This window comes from Mandrillus leucophaeus, unplaced genomic scaffold, assembly GCF_000951045.1.
Source record: "Mandrillus leucophaeus isolate KB7577 unplaced genomic scaffold, Mleu.le_1.0 Scaffold139, whole genome shotgun sequence".
Taxonomy (NCBI): Eukaryota; Metazoa; Chordata; class Mammalia; order Primates; family Cercopithecidae; genus Mandrillus; species Mandrillus leucophaeus.
The window spans coordinates 606,112-629,506 of record NW_012101354.1 but is presented as its reverse complement, the minus strand read 5'-3'; the positions used below and the strand labels follow the sequence as shown (position 1 = coordinate 629,506).

The 23,395-nt window shown below is 52.5% G+C and overlaps 1 protein-coding gene across 4 annotated transcripts in view; it reads right to left on the bottom strand.

Moving 5' to 3' along the window:
- Nucleotides 1–431: 431 nt before the first annotated feature.
- Nucleotides 432–23,395, bottom strand: part of RORC (RAR-related orphan receptor C) — a 25,819-nt gene continuing 2,855 nt past the window's right edge. For 2 of the 4 annotated variants that reach the window (XM_011973506.1, XM_011973505.1), the window contains 9 exons: nucleotides 11,575–11,660; nucleotides 11,050–11,191; nucleotides 9,310–9,822; nucleotides 8,970–9,091; nucleotides 7,877–8,009; nucleotides 7,611–7,718; nucleotides 7,330–7,440; nucleotides 5,712–5,821; nucleotides 432–1,982 (listed from right to left, as the gene is read on the bottom strand). In XM_011973506.1, coding sequence (XP_011828896.1) covers nucleotides 1,821–1,982; nucleotides 5,712–5,821; nucleotides 7,330–7,440; nucleotides 7,611–7,718; nucleotides 7,877–8,009; nucleotides 8,970–9,091; nucleotides 9,310–9,822; nucleotides 11,050–11,191; nucleotides 11,575–11,660 — 1,487 coding nt within the window. In that variant the 3' untranslated portion in view covers nucleotides 432–1,820. Of the gene's footprint in view, nucleotides 1,983–5,711; nucleotides 5,822–7,329; nucleotides 7,441–7,610; nucleotides 7,719–7,876; nucleotides 8,010–8,969; nucleotides 9,092–9,309; nucleotides 9,823–11,049; nucleotides 11,192–11,574; nucleotides 11,661–20,264; nucleotides 20,433–23,395 lie in introns of those variants that run through there. The other 2 variants (XM_011973508.1, XM_011973507.1) reach the window with 2 other exon arrangements.

The window sequence follows — 23,395 nt, the reverse complement described above, 5'->3', positions numbered from 1 at the left end:
AATAGCAAGAGCAGCAGGCTCTAGAGGATCTCTCTGACATCCTGATTTCCCCGCAGGGGAGCTCAGGCCAGACACCTTCCAGAGGATTGTCTTTTGGTCTCCCAGATGTGGAGCAATTCTGTGCAACCTCTAAATCTAAACGTTCCCTGTGGGTATCATTTATGGGAAGTTCTCAGTCTACAGCATCTCCCGTGGAGCTCAGTTTGAGGCTCCTATAGTGGGGGTTCCTGAGGATTCATTCACAGTCCTCACTGAGGGACTGCTCCACCTGGGAGAAACTGCATGGGTGGGGTGAGGGTGGGTTGGATCTGTATAATGCTGATGGATTGCTGAGCTGGAAATCTGAGTCTTGACCCAGGAATGAGACTGGAGAGCAGGCATGCAGGTAATCTAATTTAAGGATCTCCTCTACCCGCTGACACACACGCCTCTTGCCTTTAAAATCATTTTATAAAGAATGGCACAAGTTGGGGTTTATGTTTACTCAGATAAACCTGTCCCCTTAGAGGACACAATCCACCCCCAACCTCCCAACCGCCCATCATTGCTGTTAATCCCTCAGGGGAGGGTTCACAGCTGTTTATGAAGCCAAGAGAGGTTCTGGGCAAGATCACAGCTGGGGAAACAGGCCCAGGCCCTGCTCCCTGGTGTCCTCCATGTTGGAGTCAGCGGTGCCCAATGACAGGGTGATGCAATCGCATCTGCTTCCTTCTCCACAACAAGAGCAGGGCTAGCAGGCAGGCCAGCAAAGTCCTCCAAGGTCTGATCGTGCCTTCCGACTGACCAGTGCCAGCCACCTCTGCTTCTCTTGGCGCTTCTAGTGGTAGAAGACAGCTGGAGCTGGGGTGGTGTTTGGATCACCCCAGGCCCAAGATCAGTGGACCAGAGCACCATGGAAATCTCTGGGGGGTCCCTCAGGATTGGGACTTTTCCCGAGGCCACTAGGCTCCTCCAAGCTGTGGCCTCACGGATGAGAGAGATTGTGTCAGGTTCATGTGTCTCTGGAACTGCATGGCTGCTGTTGAGTCTATGTGTGTTTCCCCTGTGTATGGATATGTGTCTCTAATCAGATTTGTGCCAGCCCCTAAAGTGTATTTTTAAAGTGCACATAAGAGGTTTGAGTTTTAACTCTATATCTGAGATGCTCTTGGCCTTCATTGTACCCTAGTCCCACACCCAAATCCCATAAAACAATTATCTCCAGCCTCTCATCCTCATCCCATCCATTTTTGGTTAGACCCCAGGAAAAGGGTAGGGTGCCCAAACACTTCCTTGTTGAGCTGGGAGGAAGGTAGAGGCAGAGAATGTAAAGCTCCAGATTCATTTTATACGGGTCCTTCTGGGCTCTCAATGCCAGTCTCTGAGCTTGATCCATCTCCCTCAGCCGAAGCCCAAAGGGAAATGCAATGAGGTATTTCAAAGGCTTATTCTTAGCTTCTGAGCTTCTGAATGAGTTGCATTCTCTTCATCCAGGGAGCCCTGGATGCCCCTGTTTTCTTGAGGATGGCTTGGTCCCCCAGAAGTCCTTATATCCCAGCTACCGCATGCCTTCCAGAAGCTGGGTGTGAAGGAATATGGGAAATGAGACAGGTCAAAGCTGAGGCTGGAGATGGCGTTCTGCCAGCCCCACCCTCTGGCGATTGTCCCACTGCCAGGCCAGCCTGCGGACAGAAAGCCAATCGCAGCATCTGCTCACTCCCAAAGAGCTGGTGGGGACCACCCTCCAGGGTTCATGGGAAACAAAAAGGCCGAGGGTGGAACGGGGTCCAGGGAGGTGGGCCAGCAGGCCATAGGGAGAGGTAAGGAGTCCCTCTTCCAGGTCACTTGGACAGCCCCACAGGTGACTCGGTTTCAGTGCTGAAGAGCTCCTTGTAGAGTGGAGGGAAAGCGGCTTGGACCACGATGGGGTGGAGGTGCTGGAAGATCTGCAGCCTTTCCACGTGCTGGCTACACAGGCTCCGAAGCTTCCCCTTGGGTGGCAGCTGGATATGGGTTAATGGGGAAGGGAGGGTCAATACTTCAGCTCTCCTCAGAGCAAAGAAGTCTACTCATTCTTCCTAGGCTAGGACCAACCCTCCTTGCCTTCCCCTTATGTACTTGGCACTTTGGAACCAGCCAAATCCCACTGGTAGAAGTACGAGTGTGTTCAGGACACTGGAGGGAAGCGAGAGTGGGTGGGGGACAGGTGAATGTTTTCTGGGTGAAGCCCTCAATTTGTGTTCCCGATACTTCTAGAATGAACCTTATCAAAGACTCTAATGTGCACTTCATGCTTTTATAAGAGTGACTGTCTGTGACTCTTGTTGTATGCGGTCACATGCCTCTGCCTTTGTGCATGTTGTTTCCCTCTTCCTGTTCCTAATTCTTACCCTCTAGTGTCACCTCTCCTAAGACTACTTCCCTAACTCCCCCCATCTGGATTAAGGTCCTTCTTTTGGGCTTTCCTCTGTGTAGCACTTACCACATTGCAGGAAAATGGTCCAATTTGTCTGCCTTCCCACCCTAGATTTCAGCTCCTTAGCTGGGGTCTCTCTTTCCCTGTCTCCTCTGTGCCTATCATAATGCTTAGCACATGGCAAATGCTTAATAACTCTTTGAACTAAACAGACTTTCTAAGCAGGCGCCTAACACTGCAAGTCAAACCAACGCTGCCAGCACTCAGCCAAAGGGAAGGTGAAAAAGGCGCAGAAATCAGTGAGCAGACGGAGGCAGGGAGACCTCACCGGAGCAAAGCTGAAAGAACAATTTATCTCTTGCAGTCTCCTCTATAACCAAGGGGCTTAAAAATGTCTCTTGCCTGCCATTGCCTCCCTCCCCCTAGCTTAGTTTCCTTGGAAAGAGGCAGTCAGGGAAAAGCAGGCAGCAGGGTGTGATCCCTTCATATAGAAAGATCCCTGAATTCTTTCTCTTCCTCCCCACTGCTTCATTCTGAGCTTTTTTGGGCTATGGCAATAGCTTCCTTTGTTCATTCAACAAATATTTGTTGAGAACCCATCTGAATCTGAGCTAGACACTGTGATGGCCTCTAGTGATATATCAGATATATCAGTCAATAAAGTATGATCTCTACCTTGATTAAATTTACATTCTGGTGAGGGGCCCAGAAAATAAATATGTAATGTGTCAGATAATAAGTTCTTTAAAGAAAACTAAAGCTTTTTATATGGGGTTACTGGTTAGGAAAAACCTCTCTCGAATGAAGAGATGGAGCAAACCCTTTGGAAAACTGGGGGAAGAACCTTCCAGGTGACTACAATAGCAGGTAGAAAAGCCCTGTGACCGGGTTTGATGTGTTCAAGGAATAGCAAGGAAGCAAGTGTGGCTGCAATGGGTGTTTGAAGGGACAGTGGAAGATCAGGTGAGAAAAGAAGGCAGGGATCATGTTATGAGCCACTTGACCATGACACAGACTCTAGATTTGATTCTTAGCATGACGGGCAGCTACAGGAGGGCTGAGAACAGGAGTTAAGGTCGGGTGTGGTGGTTCACACCTGTAATCCCAACACTTTGGGAGGCCAAGGTGGGCGGATCCCCTGAGGTCGGAAGTTCGACACCAGCCTGGCCAACATGGTGAAATCCCGTCTCTACTAAAAATACAAAAATTAGCCAGGCATGGTGGCTCACCCCTGTAATCCCAGCTACTCAGGAGGTTGAGGCAGGAGAATCACTTGAACCAGGGAGGTGGAGGTTGCAGTGAGCCGAGATCACACCACTGCACTCCAGCCTGGGCGACAGAGCAATACTCTGCCTCAAAACAAACAAACAAACAAACAAAACAAACAACAACAACAACAACAACAAAAAAGCAAGAAAAAAACCACAGGAGTGGGCATGATGAGACTGCATTTTTAAAAGGGCTACCGTGGGTGCTGAGTAGGTGTGGTGTGGTTGCTACAGGGCAGACGAGGGTGGAACAGGGGCCCAGTTAGGAGGCCTCTCTTAAAGTCCAAGTGAGAGCTGAGAGCTGGTAGGGGCCGGAGTGGTGGTAATAGTAGGGAAGGTGATGTATTTTGAAAGCAGATCCAACCAGATTTCCTTTCCAATTGCTCTCCCAGATTCCTGTCTCTCCTCCTTCAAATCCATCCTGTAGCAGATTAAAGTTCAAGTTCTTCAGAGCACAGACTGTGTAAGTCATTGCCGTATCCTTAACACCCAGCCCTGTGCCTGGCACATAGCAAAGGCCTGCTTGAATAATTACATAAATGGTTCCTTTATACTGGTTCCAAAGTAAATTGCCTAAATAACAGCTCTGATTGTGTCATTTTTCTAGCCTTTGGAGCTCCCTGTGGCCTAGAAATAAAGCTTTAACTCTTATATGGCATTGAAAGTCCTCTCTGACTTGCCCCTGACCTAATTTTCAGGCTCATCATCTGGTGCTCTTCTGCCCCATAGGTCTATCCCAGCTCCTGATTTTACGCTTTAGTCAGGATGTACCATGAGCTATTCTCCACGTATGCACTATTTTGCCTCCTTATTTTTGCTCCTCTTGTTCTTGGTCTTCATTGTACCCTAGTCCCACACCCAAATCCCATAAAGCAAATATCCCCAGCCTCTCATACTCATCCCATCCATTTTTTTGGTTAGACCCCAGGAAATGGGTGTGTGTGTGTGTGTGTGTGTATATATATATATATATTTTGCTCCTATTGTTCCCTAAGCCTGGAATGCCTGCCCCACCCCCATGAATGCCTGTTAAAATCTTACGTCATTCATGGCCTAGTATAAATGTCACCTTCCCTGGGAGGTATTTATGACCCACTCCTTTTACCCCCAAATTATTTTTAATCCCTGTTTTATACTCTCATAACATTTTTCTGGTGTCTCTTATTATAGTTATACATAGGGGACACAGGGATAGAAAAAGCACAAAGGGCACTGGGATTCAATCTTCATTTAAGTCACTGAAGTCTCCTGACAGCTACAAGATTTTTTTTTTGAGACAGAATTCGCTCTTTTTGCCCAGACTGGAATGCAATGGCACAATCTTGGCTCACTGCAACCTCTGCCTCCCGGTTTCAAGCGATTCTCCTGCCTCAGCCTCCCAAGTAGCTGAGACTACAGGCGCCTGCCACCACGCCTGGCTAAGTTTTTGTATTTTTAGTAGAGACGGAGTTTCACCATGTTGGTCAGGCTGGTCTCGATCTCCTGAACTCAGGTGATCCACCCGCATCAGCCTCCCAAAGCGTTGGGATTACAGGTGTGAGCCACTGTGCCTGGCTGCTACACAGGGAGATTTGAACACCTGTCCTATTGACTGTGTTGCCATGAGGATGAGAAAGCATGTCAGCAAAAGCACCCTGTTAATTGCATTATTATTATATCACATACCACATTCTACTCTGTGTTAGAGTTAGTGATACACAGATCTCTTCTTCATACCAGATTAAAATCTTTTGGTGGGGGCAGCAACCGAATCTCTGTATCTTTCCACAGTGCCTTATACAAGCAGGTGCTGGGTAAGTGCTGGCTATATTAAACTGAATTGTTCCCTGGAGGTCCCTCCCAATTCCAGGCTCTCTAACTTTCCAGTCTTCATGCACATGGAAGTAGCTGTTCATTCCCTTAGTTCCCACTGCTGATGCAAGTTCTCTAACAGAGCGTGGTATTCCCGCACTTCCTCTTCTGTACCCGCAGAACCCGGCCCTCGCAAACTCTGATGTCACAGAGCTGGCAATGGGCCTGGCCTCTTCTACTCCAGGGACTGCTCCTACCTTTGCCAGGATGCTTTGGCGATGAGTTTTGCAGAGATGATGATGAAAGGCCAGCTCCAGATTGTACTGCAGCTGTTCTACTTTCCTTTTCTCTTGGAGCCCTGGCCGGTCTGGAGGAGGGGGTGGGACCGTAATAAGAACAAGAAAGAAGGTGGACGTTAACTCCCAACAAAAGGGTGTATCTTTTTGGACATCTGTGCTGGATAGAGGTCTTCTCTGCTGAGTGTGTGCATGTATGTGCCTTGGTTTGATGATGGTAAGCTCTGGGACACTGGGCTTGGCTAACTGTCTACAAGGAGAACTGGGAAGAGATGAAAGGTATGAGAACTTCTGATCTCCTGACTCCACTCTACCTTCTCCCTGGTCACCTGATATTCCACATAGCTCATTCAATGCTAGGCACTAAGATTCTGTCATAGGGGGAACAAGAGTTGGAAAAGAGCTCCCTGATGTATGAAAAAGTCTCCCGATAGGAGGTGGCCTTCCTGAAGGTGCCCAGGCCTGCACCAGGGGGCTTGCAGCAATCTGTGGCTAACTTTTGCCCTGATTCTATAAAATACCCAGAAGTCATCTTTAAAGTTTTTATCTCTAGTTTGAGGGGCATATTTAGGTGTCCACTCACTGGCAGAGCCAGAAGACTGATAGTCTCGATCTGCAAACTCAGGTTAGCATCTTGACCCACTTCCCTAGGTTCTCGGAATACTTAGCATTCAGCTGGCTCAGCCCAGCTACTCCATGCCAGGGGAGTGGATAGGCTATCCAGAGTCTTCCCATTATAGGCATACAGCCTTAAAATTAGTTCACACAGAGCAGTGATTCTTAGTCTTGGTGGCCTGGGGGTGGCTGTTAAAATTCAGTGCACCCCTGATCAATTACAGATGGTCCCAGTCTTATGACGATTTGACTTACTATTTTTTAATTTTATGTTGGTGAGAAAGCCATTTGCATTCAGTAGAAACCATACTTTGAACACCCATGCAATCATTCTGCGGTTCACTTTTAGAACCATATTCAATAAATTATATGAGCTATTCAACATTTTATTTAAAAATAGGCTTTGTATTATATGCTTTTGCCTGACTGTAGGCTAATGTAAGCATTCTGAGCACGTTTAAGGTATGCCAGGCTAAGCTATGATGTTCAGTAGGTTAGGCGTGTTAAATGTAATTTCAACTTACCATTTTTCAACTTATAGGTTTATCAGGACATAACCCCATCATAAGTAGCGAAGCACATGTACACTGGAATCTCTGGAAGTGGGACCCAGGCAGCAATAGTTTTTAAAGCTCCTCAGGTGATTCTGATGTGTGCTACAATGATGTCACTGCCATAGACTAACAATCAGACACTTTTCTATCAGGAAAGTGGCTCATTTCCTCTCAACCACATTTCTCCCCACTTCCCACAACCCCACATTATGCTGCTCTTGTCCCTCTCTGAGAGTCCTCTGAATCTTTATTTTAACTCATTTTATATTATAGCAATACTAAGTAGGGCTCATTCTGCTATTTAAAACTATTTCCCAGATTTAACCACATCTGAAGATCTAGACTCTTCTTGAATATCTGCCATGCCCCTGCCACCTGAATGTCCTTCACCCAAGCCCAGCAACACTCACTGGCATTGATGAGAACAAGGGCTGTGTAGAGGGCAATCTCATCCTCGGAAAAGTGCAAGGCACTTAGGGAGTGGGAGAAGTCAAAGATGGAGCTGATGAGCTCGCTGCAGCCTGTTGGAGTGGAAATGAGAAAAGTGAGAGAGTGGCTGGAGTGATGGTGCCCGAGGACACTGCCCTTATGGTGTTTAGAGCAGAGCCCTGGAAAGAGGGTGCCCTGGGTCACGAAGCTTTGCCCGGGGTTGGCATCAGAATCTTCTCTCTCAATTCTCCCTGCCCCTCACCCAAGGCTCGGAACAGCTCCATGCCACCGTATTTGCCTTCGAAAAAGACCGTGTGGTTGTCAGCATTGTAGGCCCGGCACATCCTAACCAGCACCACTTCCATTGCTCCTGGGCAGTGGGGAGAGAAGATGCAGGGACAGTGTCAGGCAAAGCCAGGATCTGACTCTGTCCCCCTGATTTCCTTAAGCCACCTCCCTCCACTTGGCTCTGCCCCGTGCTGTGCTCTGTCCCCCTGCCCCCAGGCCTGCCCACCCATCCCTGAGCACCTGCTTTGAGGAGCACAATCTGGTCATTCTGGCAGAGCTCCATAAAGCCTGAGAGCCTCTTGGCGAACTCCACCACGTACTGAATGGCCTCGGTGAGGTGGTGGGCACAGCGTTCCCACATCTCCCACATGGACTACAGGGAGGGAGGAGGGTCCTGCTGTACGCTCTGTGTGGCCCCGTGATCGTCCTGAGCCCTGGAGCCCCACCTAATAAACTGCAAGGGGTAGGCTCTGAACTCCTATGTTCTCAACTAGCATTTTCAAAAACCTGGTCTTAGCACAAATGCACTCAGGGTGATTCCTGCCAGTGAGTCCCACACACTGAGCACCCACCGGCTGCTGACACTGAGTTAGCTGTTGTAAGAAAATCAAAAAAGTATGAGATACAGCTTTGCCCCCCAACAATGTACATCTCGTTGAGGTGAAAAGGACATACTGCTGCCCCTTCCCCCACAAAGGTTATGCCCAAGATCTCAGTAACCTAGAGAAGCAAATGTGAAGTGCCAAGCGAGTGTATTTAGAGCAGGTGGTATCATGAGAGTGTGATCGAAAAGGCAGCATAAACTTTGGAGCGTGATGAATCTGAATTTGACTTTGGTTCCACCACTTTGTGACCTTGAGGAAATCTATTAACCCCTCTAGGCTCAGTTTCAGTCTGTTAAAAATAGGAATAAATGCCACCCTCATAGGTTGGTTGTGGTAGGGGCTGAGGATAATTTACGTTAAGTGTTTAGCACAATGCCTGGCAGAGAAGGGGTGTTTAACAAATGGTAATCAGGGTTCTGATTATTGTTATTGTTGATGGAAGAGGAGGAAGGAGAGTGCACCAAGGTCTGCATGGTAGAGGAGGTAGGATGAAGGCCAGGTATAATTTTAATAGGCAAGGACTAAGGAAAAGCGCTCATCCATCTGCTGGGGTGTAAACAGATATACACATTCACAAATGTACTAGAGGGTGTGCACATGCTTTTTGGCCAGCCTGTGTCTGTGATGTGCCACCCTGCCCCAGTACCCAAGTGTGTGCAGGTAGCCATCTCTGAGCTCTCCCGGTGCGGGTGGGCTGCGTTCCCTTCCTGCAGTTTTCCTGGCCTCACCTTCCTCTGGTAGCCAGTCACTTCCTCCCGGGAGAAGATGTTGGAGCGCTGCCGCAGCAGGTCCTCCAGCCGCAGCTGGCACGTCTCCCGGTAGGACTTGCAGACGCTCTGCACGAGGTGCTCTGGAGTCGAAGAAGGAGGGCATGGTGTGATCTCAGCCAGCTCCTACCCCTACTCATGCAAGGGCACTTCTCAGCCTGGCCTATCCTGCTCCACCTCCTCCCTCTGCCCCTCATCCGGACCCCTCAATTCCCTCAGGCTCATGTTTGATTGATATAGGGTGCTGGTGGAAACCCCTCCCTCATTTCTACCACCCTCTCCCTTCCCCCTAGCTGCTCACCTATCTCCGTCAGGGAGGCATAGGGTGCCTCCGGTGTGCTGCGAAAACTGGGGCTGCCATAGCTGTCTGGGCCCTGTCCCAGTTCCCCAAGCCCAGGATGCCTGTGTTCCTCAAAACGAAGTCCACATCGGTCAGGGGTCAGCTGGCTGCCTGTGCTATAGAAGCTCTCTCTGCCCTCAGCCTTGCCCCGCTCAGGGCTGTATTCAAGGTGGCATGAGGCCCCATTGAGCCCTGCCTTGGCCAAGTTGTTGGAATAGGAGGGCCCAGAGCCTGAGGCTCTCAGGAGGCCAGGGGGACAGGCAGAAGCCTCAGGCAGGTCAGGCGAGGAGCCCAGGGGCAGCTGCCCATCTGGGAGCCCCAGTGTGTAGGTGAGGGTATCTGCTCCTTGAGCCCCTGCTGGGGGGGTCTTGACCACTGGTTCCTGTTGCTGCTGTTGCCGCTGCTGCAGCTGTTTCTGCACTTCTGCATGCAGGCTGTCCCTCTGCTTCTTGGACATGCGGCCGAACTTGACAGCTGAAAGAGGTCCAGGGACCAGGGGTTTATGAGGCAGGAGAACATGGCACAGGGCAGGGGCAGCAGGCATTTGGTCATTAAAGGATTAACTTGCTGCTCTCTGAATGACTGACTCCAGGCACAGTTTTTCTAGCCTTTAGGGAACTTATGCTCAAGACTCCGTCCACCTCTCACTCTTGTTTGCTTCTGGGGTCTGTCCAGCCTGCCATTTCAATCTGCTAAGCAAAATCTTCTAAGTTCTAAATCAGCTTTGAATCATGGCAAAATTCCAGCAATGAGTCTAGGCTGGGGATTCTGGCCTCCAGATATTGGGGCTGGGGGTGGTCGCGCAGAGGGCCTCAGGCTGTATTGGGGTCACCTCGCCTTTCTGGGAGGGTCGGAGGAAGAGGAGAGCTGAGAACACAGGTCTCCCTGTGGTCAGGCCTGCAGGCTCCCTGGTGACCTAGATACTCACCACAGCCCAATCCGGGCTCCGCGGCTTGTTTCTGAACATCCTCTTCTGCTCTCTCTTTCCTGCCTTTTTACTCCCCCCGCCACCCCTCCCAGGTGTGGGGGCACAGCCCCTCGCCCCGCCTGCCCCTTTGCACCCCTGCGTGCTTCCTTTTGCTTTGTTATTTTGGGCACTGAAAAGTGCTGACGGGCTCCTTCTGGCTCCTCATCACCTCATGCCCCCCCAGCTCCACCCTGGGCTCCTTCTGTGGTGGGGGTGCGGAGGGGGACCGGTGAGGAGGTGGTGGGTGAGAAGGGTGGATAAGGCACCAGGGACACACCAGCCCTCCCCCATGACCACTCTCTGGTTGTTCTCAGGCCAATTCTGTTTCCATTCCTGGCCACAGTCCCGTGTCCAAGTATGGGAATGGGGGACTAGGAAGGGAGATAGAGCTAGAACTACAGCAATGGGGTAGCGGGGGAAGGTGCCAGAGCTGCATGGGAGCTGGGCCAGAGGGAAGCAGAGTGAGGAGAATTCGTTCCAAGTAAGAAGAGATGAAGAGGTATCGGACCTTGGAAAGAGGTGGTTTGTTCTAGCAAAGCCTAAAGTTGGGGACTCCAAAGAACTTTGATGGGGTGACCATCCATCCCGTCAGGGGAGGAGACAAGGGGTTGTAAGGGGGAGGAACGGAGAGCAGACCAGAGGATGGGCAGGTTAAGCCTTGTCTAGCTCAGCAGGCCAGGCTGCCCCTCCGGAGACACCAGGAAAACCCCAGGGGACTGTCGACTTGGCCTCACCATCTCGGGACATGCCCAGCGCCAGGCATTTCTGCAGGCGGCAGTGCTGGCATCGGTTTCGGCTGGTGCGGTCGATGGGGCAGTTCTGCTGACGGGTGCAGGAGTAGGCTGCGTTACAGCGCTGGCTTCGGCGGAAGAAGCCCTGGGGAAAGCAGGTGGAGGGCAAGACTGCTTATCCTGGCCAGCCCCAGCTCACTCACAAACGCCTCCAGCCCACAAGCTCTGGCAGCTTTTCTACATTCCGCGACCTGTCAGTTTTCCGTCGCCTCCATCTATTTGTGTAATTGCAATTTATCCTACAGTCATTTCCCTAGCTTAAGACAGGGCCCTGCCAGTGTTGAGGGTTCTCCAGGGAGGCACTACTCAGGTATTTTCCTGGCTGCCCAGGAGATCATCCCTGGAGTCAGAACAAAGACCACTAAGCCCCTTGTTTATCTCTAAGGAGACGCTGTGTGTGTGTGTGTGTGTGTGTGTGTGTGAGTGTGCACACACACACATGCATGCATACACATGCCTACGACTCACCTTGCACCCCTCACAGGTGATAACCCCGTAGTGGATCCCAGACGACTTGTCCCCACAGATTTTGCAAGGGATCACTTCAATTTGTGCTGGAAGAGAGAAAGAGAAGTAGGTCAGCCCAGGAGCCTTTTCTGCATTCAACCACTATGTACCTGGGCTGCAGATACAGGTACCTGGTGCTTCCCCCACTTCTCCAACCAGCTACAGCTTGCTGTTTCCCTCTTGCAAAATGGAAGGGGAAGTGAAATGCCAAATGCTTCTCAGCAAAGGATGTGAGGAAGCTGTGTTTGTTTCACAGAGGAGGGGAGTGTTGAGGGGCGGCCGGGAGTTGTATCAGTGCTACGGAGGCAGAGAAAGCAGCTGCAGAGGGGCCACCTGCTCAGCCCTTCGAGTTGAAAAGCTCCAGTTGCCTCCCTCCCTCCTTGGGACATAGGACTGCTCACTGCCTCACAACACCTGCTTCCCGCCCAAGGGGCTTCCTCTGTGCCTCCCTCCCCCACTGGGGCTCAGCTCCCATGGGCAGAGTGTAGGGTATGGCAGGAAGATGTGGTACACCCGGGGTGGGGGATAGGCAGAGATGCCAGCTCTTCCCAGCCAGTCAGTGAAGGCTCAGGGAGGGGCTATACAGAGAAGGGATGAGGGGGTGGCAGGGAGGAGCCCAGGAAACTGGGTCTCAACATCCCAGCTCTGCTGGATGCCTGAGAGCCCAGGGAAAGAATTAGCCAGGGCTCTTAGGCTCTTGGCCCCAGAGCAGCGAGAGGGTGGCTTTGTGTACATCCGTGTGTCTGAGTGTGAACACTTATGTTTGTACAAGGGCATCCGTATCCATTTGTGTGAACATGAATCACCAGTGTTAAAACTGGCTGAGACTAGACACCATCTCATTCAACCTCTTCATTTACCAATGAAGGACTAGGCCAGATAAGGCAAGGCAGTTGGACCAGGGTCATAGGCTAGTTTGCCTGAGAGCTGGGTCTATATCCTAGTTCCCCCGAACTTTCCATTATGCTGCTCTGTGTACCTGTCTTTTGGGGTACACATATCAGTGGGTATGTTTGAAGGCGTGCTTGTGCGTGTGCATATGCATGAAAAGTACGTGTCATTTGTGAGCCTACGAAATATCTGGTTACTCCTGCGTCCACACGTGCATGTTTGTATGTTAGCATCTGCTCATGGGGCACTAGGACCCCAGGTTCTCTCTCCCACTGAACTCACTGTAACCTGTACCTGCTTCCCTTCCCCAGTCGCTGCTAGCCCTAGGCTCATCTCTGCTTTGCCCTGTCCCTGTCAATGTCCACAGCTCTCTGCTGAGCTTCAAGGAGGCCTTCTCCCAGCTCTTCCTTGAAAGGTAGTTGGGCAAAGCTTGGGATCCCTGGTTACTGTAGGGTTTTTTTGTTTTTTGTTTTTTTTTTAACATTTCCCGGAGCATATGCGTCTCTTTTCCGCCATCACTGACCTGCTGCCTCCCCTCTGAGTGGAGAGCCCTGGGGCAGGGCAGGCCAGAAAAGTGAAGAGAAGGGCCAAAGCCCCTTTTAATCTATGACATGTCTCCCACCAAAGGGGCAAAAGAAGTGGCAGCCTCTCTGGAGGGCGAATGCACATTGCTGTGAGCTCACCTCCAGTCCCTGGCCTGGATGCTGGTCACAGGTAGGGCCTGTTGATGTGAAGTGGGCAGAGAGACCACGGCTTGCCCGCCATTCCCCAAAATATTATTTCCATCATTCTTAAACCATCATCCCTCAGGTCAGCCTTGAAGTGAGTTAGAGGCAGTAGCTGCCCCTGACGAGGACAGGGCATATGGGTATCCGAAATCCCTTCGTTAGCACTTGATTCCTCCCCCAACCCCCAGCCACACGTGCCTGCCCGGTAGCAAGCTTCCAGTGCTCACGCTGTGAGCTGTGGTCCCCCCAGGACCAGGCGGTAAGTGAGCTTTCCAGATTCTTTCCAGTAAATTAAGAGCAGATTTTAATGCGTGGAGGGGAAGAGAGAATAAAAGGGCACTGGTGTCTGGAACGGGGGCAGAAAATGTGGGGGCACTCGTACTTCCAGTCACTTAGATTCTCCCTCTCGACCTGTGTTTTCTTGTCAGCAAGATCAGGATAAAAATATTGCCTGTCCATGGGGTGATTGTAGGTAACAGAGAGTAATGAAATGACATCACCCATGGAAAGCACTGTGTATTCAAGTTACTCCTGAGCAGAGGTGAGGCCGAGAAGCCCAGTGGGTCTGGTAAGGCTGGGAGGAGCACTCGGGCCCTGTGGACTCTGTTCTTGCCCAACACCTCCCCCTTCAACACTGCGGCATCTCTCTTTTCAGTGGCCTAAGACCAGAGATGGGAGAAACCAACGTAGGCCACCCAAAAAAGTAAGCGGGAGGGAGATTAGGCCAAGCCACAGTGGGAACTCGGGCTCTGGCCCAGCAGTCAACCACAGGCCTCCCTGCCTCTTCCCTTCTCCAAGACCCACATCCGTGTGCGTGTGTGTGCTGACCACATGGGTGACCCCAGACACATCTCCCTGCCCCATGCTTGACCCACTGCTGCTCCTGGCCCTAGGAACCTCACAACAGTGTCACCAAGACCCTGACCTTCTCAGGAAGATACGGCCAGTCAAGGACCCCGTTCACAAATACCCATGTTTGGGGGACACCAAAGCCTTGGACTCCAGTCACCCGGTCAGCCCATCCTCCATCCTCCCAGTCCAAGACAGAAATACCCAGTGAGACAGGCACACAGGGCCAAAGACTCTGAGCTGGAATGTCAGACCCCCTACCCTCACTGAGCTAGAGAGACCAAGAGGTTTGGGACCAGGAAAAACAGAGACATAGACTTAGGGATGGAGAGATGGCTGCGGAAACACTGAAACACAGAAAATTCACGCTTGTATCCTGGCCTTTGCCCAACCCATAGCCCCCTCAGCACCTCAGGCCCTCCAGTCCTGCTACCCCCTCCTTCCCCTGCCACCTGCACTCCCTTCAATGCCATCTACCCAAACCTCAGAAAGAAAGTACCAGTGCTGTGTACATAAATGTGTGTGTTACTTGTAGAGAAGGGGTGGGGGAGAACGGGAAGGGGGCTGGTAGACTTGGGGGTTGGTGAGAGGAGCTGAAAACACCTCTGATGATAACTCACCTTCAAAAGCTACCCCTGGGAGACACGTCCCTGAAGCAGCAGGTGGTGGGAACTCAGATTGGGGAGAAGGAGCTGAGTAATCACAGGATTACTCAAACTGTTGCCCAGGAGCCAGGTCTGCCAGGAACTTACCATCTAAGGGCCTGCCAGTGCCAGGAACTAGAGCCAAGCAAAGGTCAGGAACCTCGAGCCAGCCCCTGCACCACTGCTCCCATGGCAGCCCTAACTCTACCCTCGTCTGCTGTCTTGGAAAGATCTTTACATCTCACCTGCAGCTCTCTCACTGTAGCTCTCTCCTGAGAGAGAGCTTTCTCCAAAAGAAAGCTCCAATTCCACATGCTTCCAAAAGGAGAGACAAATGCCCAAATGCACACGCCAGCTCCTTAAGTCATCTAATGACTGACATCTAATGACTATGGCTTTTTGCATCTCAAACAAGATTACCTGGGTATCTGAGGTGGGGCTCAAGATTCTGCACTTTGGTCAGCTCTTAGTTGGTGCCTAAGCTTGCTGGTCTTCAGCCTATACTTTTAGTAGCAAGAACTTAGTCCCTATTCCAGCCTTTTTGCCAGGCTGCTCCTTCCAGGAAGTGGGGCCAGGGTTGGCGATCTTTTCCTGAGCTCATTCTTGTATTTTTTCTGCCATCCAGTGTGACCTCTACAACTTCATTGTGAGACAATACTAGAAAAAGAACCTGAATCTCCTCTGGATTGCTTTAGAGACTGAAGTATCCCCAGGAGCATCCTAGTAGCTCCTCCTATGAGGGGAAATACGGTAGAGGCAAAGTCCTCCATCCTCCTCTAATCGAGCCTCTCACAGCTGCGAGATTCAGTGATAGTGCTCTTTGAGTACTTCCAGAGCCTGGCCCTGTGCCAGCTTAGGAAGCCAACCCTAGGCCCCGTCCAGGTGCCCTATGCCACTGAGAGGAAGTGGTAGGAGCAGGGGAGGGGCTGCAACCCAGGGGGATCTCTCCCCTCAAACCCCAGAACCACCACCCCCCAACCATCATGGTACAGAATGGGTTCACACAGAGGAACCCCGCATCTCCTCCTGGTGCCTCATCAGTCTAGAGCTGGGCCTTTTCCTCTCCTCTTTCTCTCTCCCTTTTCTCCAGTGGATACTGATTAAGGAGAAAGGATAATGATAGACATAAGCATTGGCTGAATTCTTACTCTGTGCCGGGCTTTACATGCATTTTCATTTAATGATCACAACAACCCTGTGAAGTAGGCCCTGCTAGTATCATCCTCATCTTACAGACGAGAAAACTGAGGCCTAGAAAGAGTAAGCAGCTTGACTAAGGTCACACAGCCAGAAGTGGCAGATCTGGCATTTGAACCTAGATCTCTGTAATCCTGGAGCCAGTGCCCTCAAGGCTTAAGCTACATACCCTACGAGGATAAGACGCCCAAATGCACACCGGAGACCTGGGTAGAGGACATGGTTATTGGCTGTAGGGGAAAAAGTGTGAGGTGAGTGTGGTGGTCTAGGAACCGAATTCACAGAGGAAACCCACAGAACTAAAGCCAGGACTCCTGTTTGTATAAAGATCCCAAGAGATATTATTCTCTCTGTCCTAACTCATCCTCTGAGGTCCCAGCCTCCTCCTGCCCTTACCCCTTTCTCCAAGGCCAAGTGGGACGACTTATATATCTCAACAGGGTTCTGGGGGACTCCTCGGGAACACCACAGCCCCTTTAGCGTATAGACTAGGTTTCCATACATCTTGGTATGCCTCTCTTTGCAGAATGAATGAGTGAGTGAGAAAGAGGAATACATCTCTTTCCTTAGCTTAGGCTCCTCCTCTCCCCACAGCCAGAACTCTCTGTCTCAATCCCCACTGAGACCACAGCTCTGGGCAGGGGTCCCTTGCACACCCCAACCTGTCACCAGCCTCCCTCCTTTCTCAGCTCTCAGTTCCCCCAGCTTCTGCAAAGCTGGAAACCAAGGTGGTGGGTGCCACCACAGGGGAGCAGGAGCGGGAGGGCTGGATGGGGGCCGGGGAAGAAGTGGTTCTACCTGGTGAACACTACCCCAGCCCAGGCCAGGGCCCTCCCCGCAGCTCCTGGTGAGAATTTTCTGCTGAAACACCCAGATCCTAGGGCTGAGAAAATAGTGAAGCTAAAACTCAGGTGGGCGAGGGAGAGTCTGGGGTTTTGAAAAGCCATGAATGACAGCCAGCCAGCCACCCGAAACCCCCCCTCCTGGTGCCTCCGCCACCCCCGCAGTCTGGGACTGGAGAAAGGCGAGTGAAAACAACCAGTGAATGGGGGAGGGGATGAATCACCAGGAGGAAGCTCTGGCGAGTGGGAGCCCAGACGTTACCATCGGCGCCTTCCCTGCCTCCAGGGCCGTCTGTCCCCTTTCCCAGAGCACCTTTGCTGCCCAGGAGTGTAGTGGACCCAGAAAGACCTTGGCTCTGACCCTGAGGCCCTGCCTTGTCACTGTCCCTCCTCCAAAATAGACATCTCCATCCTTTCTGAGCCTCAGAGCCCCAGGGAAGGGGCTGCACTGCAGCAGCAGGCGTGAAGGTGAGACCTCAGAAAGGACTAGCCATATGAGAACTGGAGCAAGGGCCTTGGGCTGCCTGCCTGGGAGAGCCCTTAGCCCTTAGAAAGTCCTGTTACTTGTTAGTTTGAGTCAGCAGCACAGAGGCAGGGGATGGGGAGGAGTTCCTGGTAGGGACCACATATTTTCATTTTGCTGGGACAAGCTGAGTCTTTTCAGAGTCTAGCGCCTTGGGCTCGGGGGTTTGGTATTTCTGTTAGGAATGGGAAGATGGGGAAAGAGAAGGGTGCTGGAGTGATGCAAGGAAGGAAGAAGCCCTTCACAGAGTCCTCAGATGACCCTGGGCTCTCAGGGTGATATCTGTGTACCCTGGGGACTTGGAGTCCTTCCTGGCCCACTGTTCCTCATGATCATGACCAAACCTAAGAAAGACCAGCTCACAGTGATCTCGCACCCCTCGGCCTCCCACCTCCCCATCCAGGCCAAATGCCAGGGCCTAAGTGCCTATTGGTGCCACACTGGCCATGCCCTTAGGGGAAGATGTCTGGGCTACCCTCCCTCTGGCTGGCTGGGAGTCTCTTTGGCGTACAGACACATTCTCTCCACTTGACAGCAGCAGGTCGGATGGCAGGGCACTGGTGCCATCCTTGTCAGAGCCACCCTACTTCCCCCTTACCACTTTCCTAGACCCTGTGTCTCCCTGTCTTCCCTTTACTGCCAGTTATCTTTTCTCTCCGCCTCTCCCTGTGTCTATGTGCCTTGTGATCTTCTGCACTTCAGCTCTGTTTCTGGGCTTCACACCTTCATGTTTTTTTGTTTGTTTAAGAGACAGGGTCTCACCCTGTCACCCAAGCTAGGGTGCAGTGACATTGATCATAGTTCACTGCAGCCTTGAACTCCTGGGCTCAAACCATCCTCCTGCCTCAGTCTCCTGAATAGCTGGGACTACAGGTACACACCACCATGCCCACCTAATTAAAAAAATTTTTTTCGTAGGGACAGGGGCTGACTTTGTTGTCCAGGCTGGTCTCAAACTCCTGGCCTCAAGCCTCAGCCTCCCGAAGTGGGATTACAGGCATGAGCCACTGCGCCCAGCCGCACTTCCATATGTTTGGCTCTGCTGGTGTTTCTCCATCCACACCTCCAGCTGGACACTACTCTCTCCTCAGGTGTTCCAGAAACCTGCCCTTTGAGTTGGGCCTCTGCATCTCTCCTTATTTCTTGATCTGTTTCTGTTCCTTTTGCCAGGCCCTTGGTCTCTGGGTGTGTCACAGTCCCAAACCCCACGTGCTTTGACTCTCGCCATCGGTGGTTGGAGGGGCTGGTGGTGGCTGGCATTCACTGGGGTCAGATAACTTGGGGCTATGAGATACCCGTAAATGTCAAAGTGAGAAGGACCAGTGGCACTGACCCCCTCGTCGGAGGAGGCCCTCTCTCCTACCTCCCAGCCTGGATAGGGCTGTGTGTGTGTGGTGGGGGTAGGTATAATGAAGAGCTGGCCAAGTGTCTCCCTCAGCCCCTGCTGGGGACTCCTGCTCTGCTGCTGGGCTGGAAGCACACCTGGTCATTTCATCCCAGGGTTGATTTGCTCATTAGGGGCCCTCTCTGGGAAGACCAGTTTGCCAGCGTTTGCTGCTAATAGAGAGAAGCTAGAAGGGAAACTGAAGTTCCAAGGGGCCCTTTCCTCTGTGTGGAAGCTGTTGGCTCTTCTCCCCAGCCCTCCTTATCCACTCCAGCTCCTATGCCTGCACTGTGGCCTCAGTCCCCACCACAGAAGTGGAACTCTTTTCTTTCCTTGGTTTCCCTTCCTTCTAACTTCTGGGAGAGCTGAGACTCCTTCATCACCCTTGGGGATGCCTGTCTCAGGGCACTGGGCTCTCTCTTGGCCCTGGGCCTTTGGAACTGCGAGACTCTCCATAGTTGGTTTTGTTGTTTTATCTTAAAATTTAGCTCCCTTGTTTTGCGGATGGTAGACCAGGGCCCAGGGACTTGGCTTGTCGAAGTCTATATGGCCAGCCAGTGACAGGTGGCACAAGCGCCTGGTCTTACACTGTCAGTCCAGGGGTCTTTCCAGGACTCAATTCGGCCTCCCCTCTGTGGCTTGTGGGAAGACCCCAGGTTGAAGCTGGGGCTGCCTCAGGCCTCAGCCATAGGGGCATGGGGCTTCCCTTTTCCTCCTTCACCTTGGCTTCCCTTCACAACGAGTACAGGGGACTTCCTGAGGTTGCCCACCCTTGCTCTGCTGGAAGGCACAGAACCCCAGACATCTGCCCACCAACTGTTGGCCCAGGGCTTCAAGCCAGGAAAAGGGTGAGGCTGAGGTCTTTCCAAGACCAGCTCCACTGCCTTGCTTCCCCCGTCAAATGGGTGGAACTCCAGGACTGACCCTGGAGAACCGCGTGCACACACACACACACACACACACACACACACACAAAGGCATGTGCCGGGGTGCACCCTGACTGGATTCTACCTAGTCCTCATGTCCCTGGATTGGGCAGAAAGCGTGGTGGCTTTAAGGCCTGGATGCGGGGTTTCTGAGCCCTGCTGCCTGCCGACCTCAGTTGACTCTTGCCGTCCTGTTGCTTCAGAGCACAGCAACGGCTCTGGCCTCCTTTTCCTCACAAGCAGGCTGGAGGCACAGAGGGAAACACTGTAACAGGAGCCAGGAGAGTGCGTTCAGGGCCCCTAGTAATTACCAGCCTCCATCAGATACCAGCTGCGTAACCTTGGGCGAACTATGCAGCCTCCTTGGCTCTCAGTCTTTTTGTAAAATGAGGGGCCTGGATACCTCAGATACTCTTGGAGGTTCTTTTTGGAACTCAGGAAATCCTCAACAGTCCTCTTACCATCACTGCTGTCAGGGAGCCGCCTGGCCAGCAGGACTCCCCGGCTGCTCCACCCATCTCCCAACAGATCTTGACCTTGACCAGGACGTACCCTGCCAGGGAGGAGCACTCAGCTTTGCTCGCACTGCTCCCAAGACATCCTCCTTTCCAGAGGGGTGACGACGGGGTCCAGGCTCCCCCGCCCCCAGGTGGCCCCATTCACTTACTTCTCATGACTGAGCCTTGGCTCTGCCGGCCTTGGCTCCCTGTCCTTCTCAGCAGGGGGTGGTCCAAGAGTGGGGTGCAGCTGGCAGCAGAGGCGGGGCGAGGCCCTCTCAGCAGTGCCTCAGCCTGAAGCTCTGCACCTAACTCTCCCCCAGTGCTTCTGGGCTGGGGGGTTTAAGCTCCGCACCACACAGGTGGCCAAGTGACAACCCCCCACCCCACCCCCAAGGGGTGCAGTGAGTAGGATGACAGGCGCCCCACGTGGCCAATCTGGGCCTGGGGCAGGGTGTGAGGGGAGGGGCAGCCAATCGTAGGGGGCGTTGGAAAATTCCAAAACCACATGCGACAGCCACACGCGGTAAAAGCTGTTTCCACCCGCCAGGGTAGTTCTGGTTGGGGAGCCGGAATGGAGCTCACACGAGCCTGAGGCCAGGTTTCTACTCCTCCTCCCCCTGAGGACCTTCCGAGCCTGACCCTCTTTGCCAGGTGACTTCAGGGACAGGGATGTTTTCAGAGGTAAGTCACAGGATGTCTGCCTGGGGTGGTGGCATGTGCCACCTGACACCCTGTGGACTGCCAACTGCCATGCCCAGTGTGGTGCAGCCTGGGGGGCTGTCCTACCACCCCCATGCCCACGCTCCTCCCTGCAGACACCACGTATATCTTGTGCTAGGGAATACGTGGAAACGATAGAAGCAGTGATAATCACCAGGCAAATACCCACAATCCGCAGAAGGAAATCAGAAATTTCCTTAGGAGCCAAACTGCTGAAATTGGAGTGTAGATAATGATCATCATCACCATCATCATGCTCATAATCATAATAGTGCTTACTATTATGTGTCAGAAATGGTTCTCAATGTTTTATGTGGATTATCTAATCCTCACAAAATACTTTATGTGGGCCGGGGGTGGTGGTTTACGCCTGTAATCCCAGCACTTTGGGAGGCTGAGGCAGGTGGATAACCTGAGGTCAGGAGTTTGAGACCAGCCTGGCCAACATGGTGAAACCCTATCTCTACTAAAAATACAAAAATTAGCCAGGCGTGGTGGTGAGCGCCTTTGGTCCCAGGTCCTCAGGAGGCTGAGGCAGGAGAATCGCTTGAACCCGGGAGGCGGAGGTTGCAGTGAGCTGAGATAATGCCACTGCACTACAGCCTGGGCAACTGAGTGAGACTCTGTCTCAAAAAGAAAAATAAAAAAAACTTTATGAAGTAGCTACCATTATCCTCACTTCGAGGAGGAAAGTGAGATACACAGAGGTTAAGTAACCTGTCCAAGGTTACACAGCTAGTTAGTGGCAGAGTCAGGATTCAAGCCCAGGCGGGTTGGCTTCGGATCCCACTTGAAGGGTGGGAGGGTTTCTCCGGTTCAAGTCTGCTTTTGAGGGTGTCTCAGTCTGGGAGGTCCCTTGGCATGTGAGTCTCTCTGGAGTGTTTTTTGGCCTGGGGGAGGGAGATCCTTCTCAGAGGCCAAACAATTCCAGAGGCCTTCTCAGCCTCTTATGTGCTCTGTGTTATACGCTGGCTTTGAGAGTCCCTCTTCAGGGCCCCTCAGTATTCAGGCTCCCTCTTGGTCTGGGGAGTTCCCCCAGGTTCCCCATCTTGGACCCCCATCTTGGGGTTGTCTCAATTCAGGAGCCAATTTTCAGAGTCTCGGCCTGGGGGAGGCCTTAATGTCTCCTGGATTCTGTGGGGCAAACTCCTGAGGGGTATCTAATCTTGCTGGGACTCTAGACCCTCTCATCCAGGCACAGGCCTTTCCTTGCCTTCCCGGGCCTTCCTGGGGCTTCAGGAGCTGGGCTGTGGAGCGAGGGAGAGGCTGTCAGCCTGGATCCTTAGGACTCTTGGGGTGGGGACATGAGGCCCGGTGGGTTGGGAAAGGGATAAGGAGGTATGGTCCTGGCTGAGGTTTCTGAGGTCAGGGGTTAAAGGAAGGAATAGGGGTTGACCTCTCCCAGTTCCTACTGCTCCGAAAGTCCCCCTACTCCCCCCACCCACATATGGTCCGTGACCCACCTCCCCCAGCTCACCCGCGTCACTCCCTGACCCGCTTTCCTCCTGGGGCCCTGCTCAGCATTTCCGTGGGGCCCTGTGGCTAGGGGCAGGCGAAACACTGATCAGGATTATGCTGAGCAAAGCAACCCCCACCCAGGAGGAGGTAGCATCCTGGATGGCCCTCAGCCCTGGGCTGCCCAGCTCAGGGAGGAGGGCAATGCTTTGCTCTCTGACATGTCTCTACTTGTCTCATGGACAGCCATGGAGAAATGGTGTGGCTACTCCTTCCCTGGAGGGATTCTCGTCGATTCAGGGACCTATGCTTACAGAAGGGCATGCGTGGCCCTAATGGGCATAGCTTGGGACTATGTGCATTCTCTAGGGGACTAGCCTTTGCCACAAACTAGGAGAGGAGAGCTGATGTGCTGAGTGGTTCCTGGAGAGGATGCTTATTCACTAGCACCCACTGGGAAGTCCTCTCCGAGCTCTAGTGCCCTTCCTACCTGCTGTAGTCTGGCTTTCAGGGCCCCAGGACACAGAGTGCCCCTGTCCATTCTGTTTCCTACAGAGATAAAACTCTCCTGCTCTCTAGTCCTGCACAGGCTGGCTTCAGGCTTGTTCACACCTCAGAATGTGTTAACCACAGAGATGAACACCAAACCTGGCTCAGCACCACAAAGCCTGGTGCAGGCTGGGCAAGGTGGCTCAGGCCTGTAATCTCAGCACTTTGGGAGGCCAAGGGGGGTGGATCACAAGGTCAGGAGTTTGAGACCAGCCTGACCAACATGGTGAAACCCCGTCTCCACTAAAAATACAAAAATTAGCCAGGCGTGGTGGCGGGTGCCTGTGGTCCCAGCTACTCGAGAGGCTGAGGCAGGAGAATCGCTTGAACCTGGGAGGTGGAGGTTGCAGTGAGCCGAGATTGTGCCATTGCACTCCAGCCCAGGTGACAGCATGAGACTCCGTCTCAAACAAACAAACAAACCAACCAACAAACAACAACAACAACAAAAAGCCTGGTGCAGGCTCCCTTCCTCCCATGGCAGCAGCGCTGAGTTCCTGAGGCCACCTTGCCTCTGCATACTCCCCTACCTCCATCTCCTTCCTTCCCCAGCCTGGCAGCCCGCCCCCGCCCC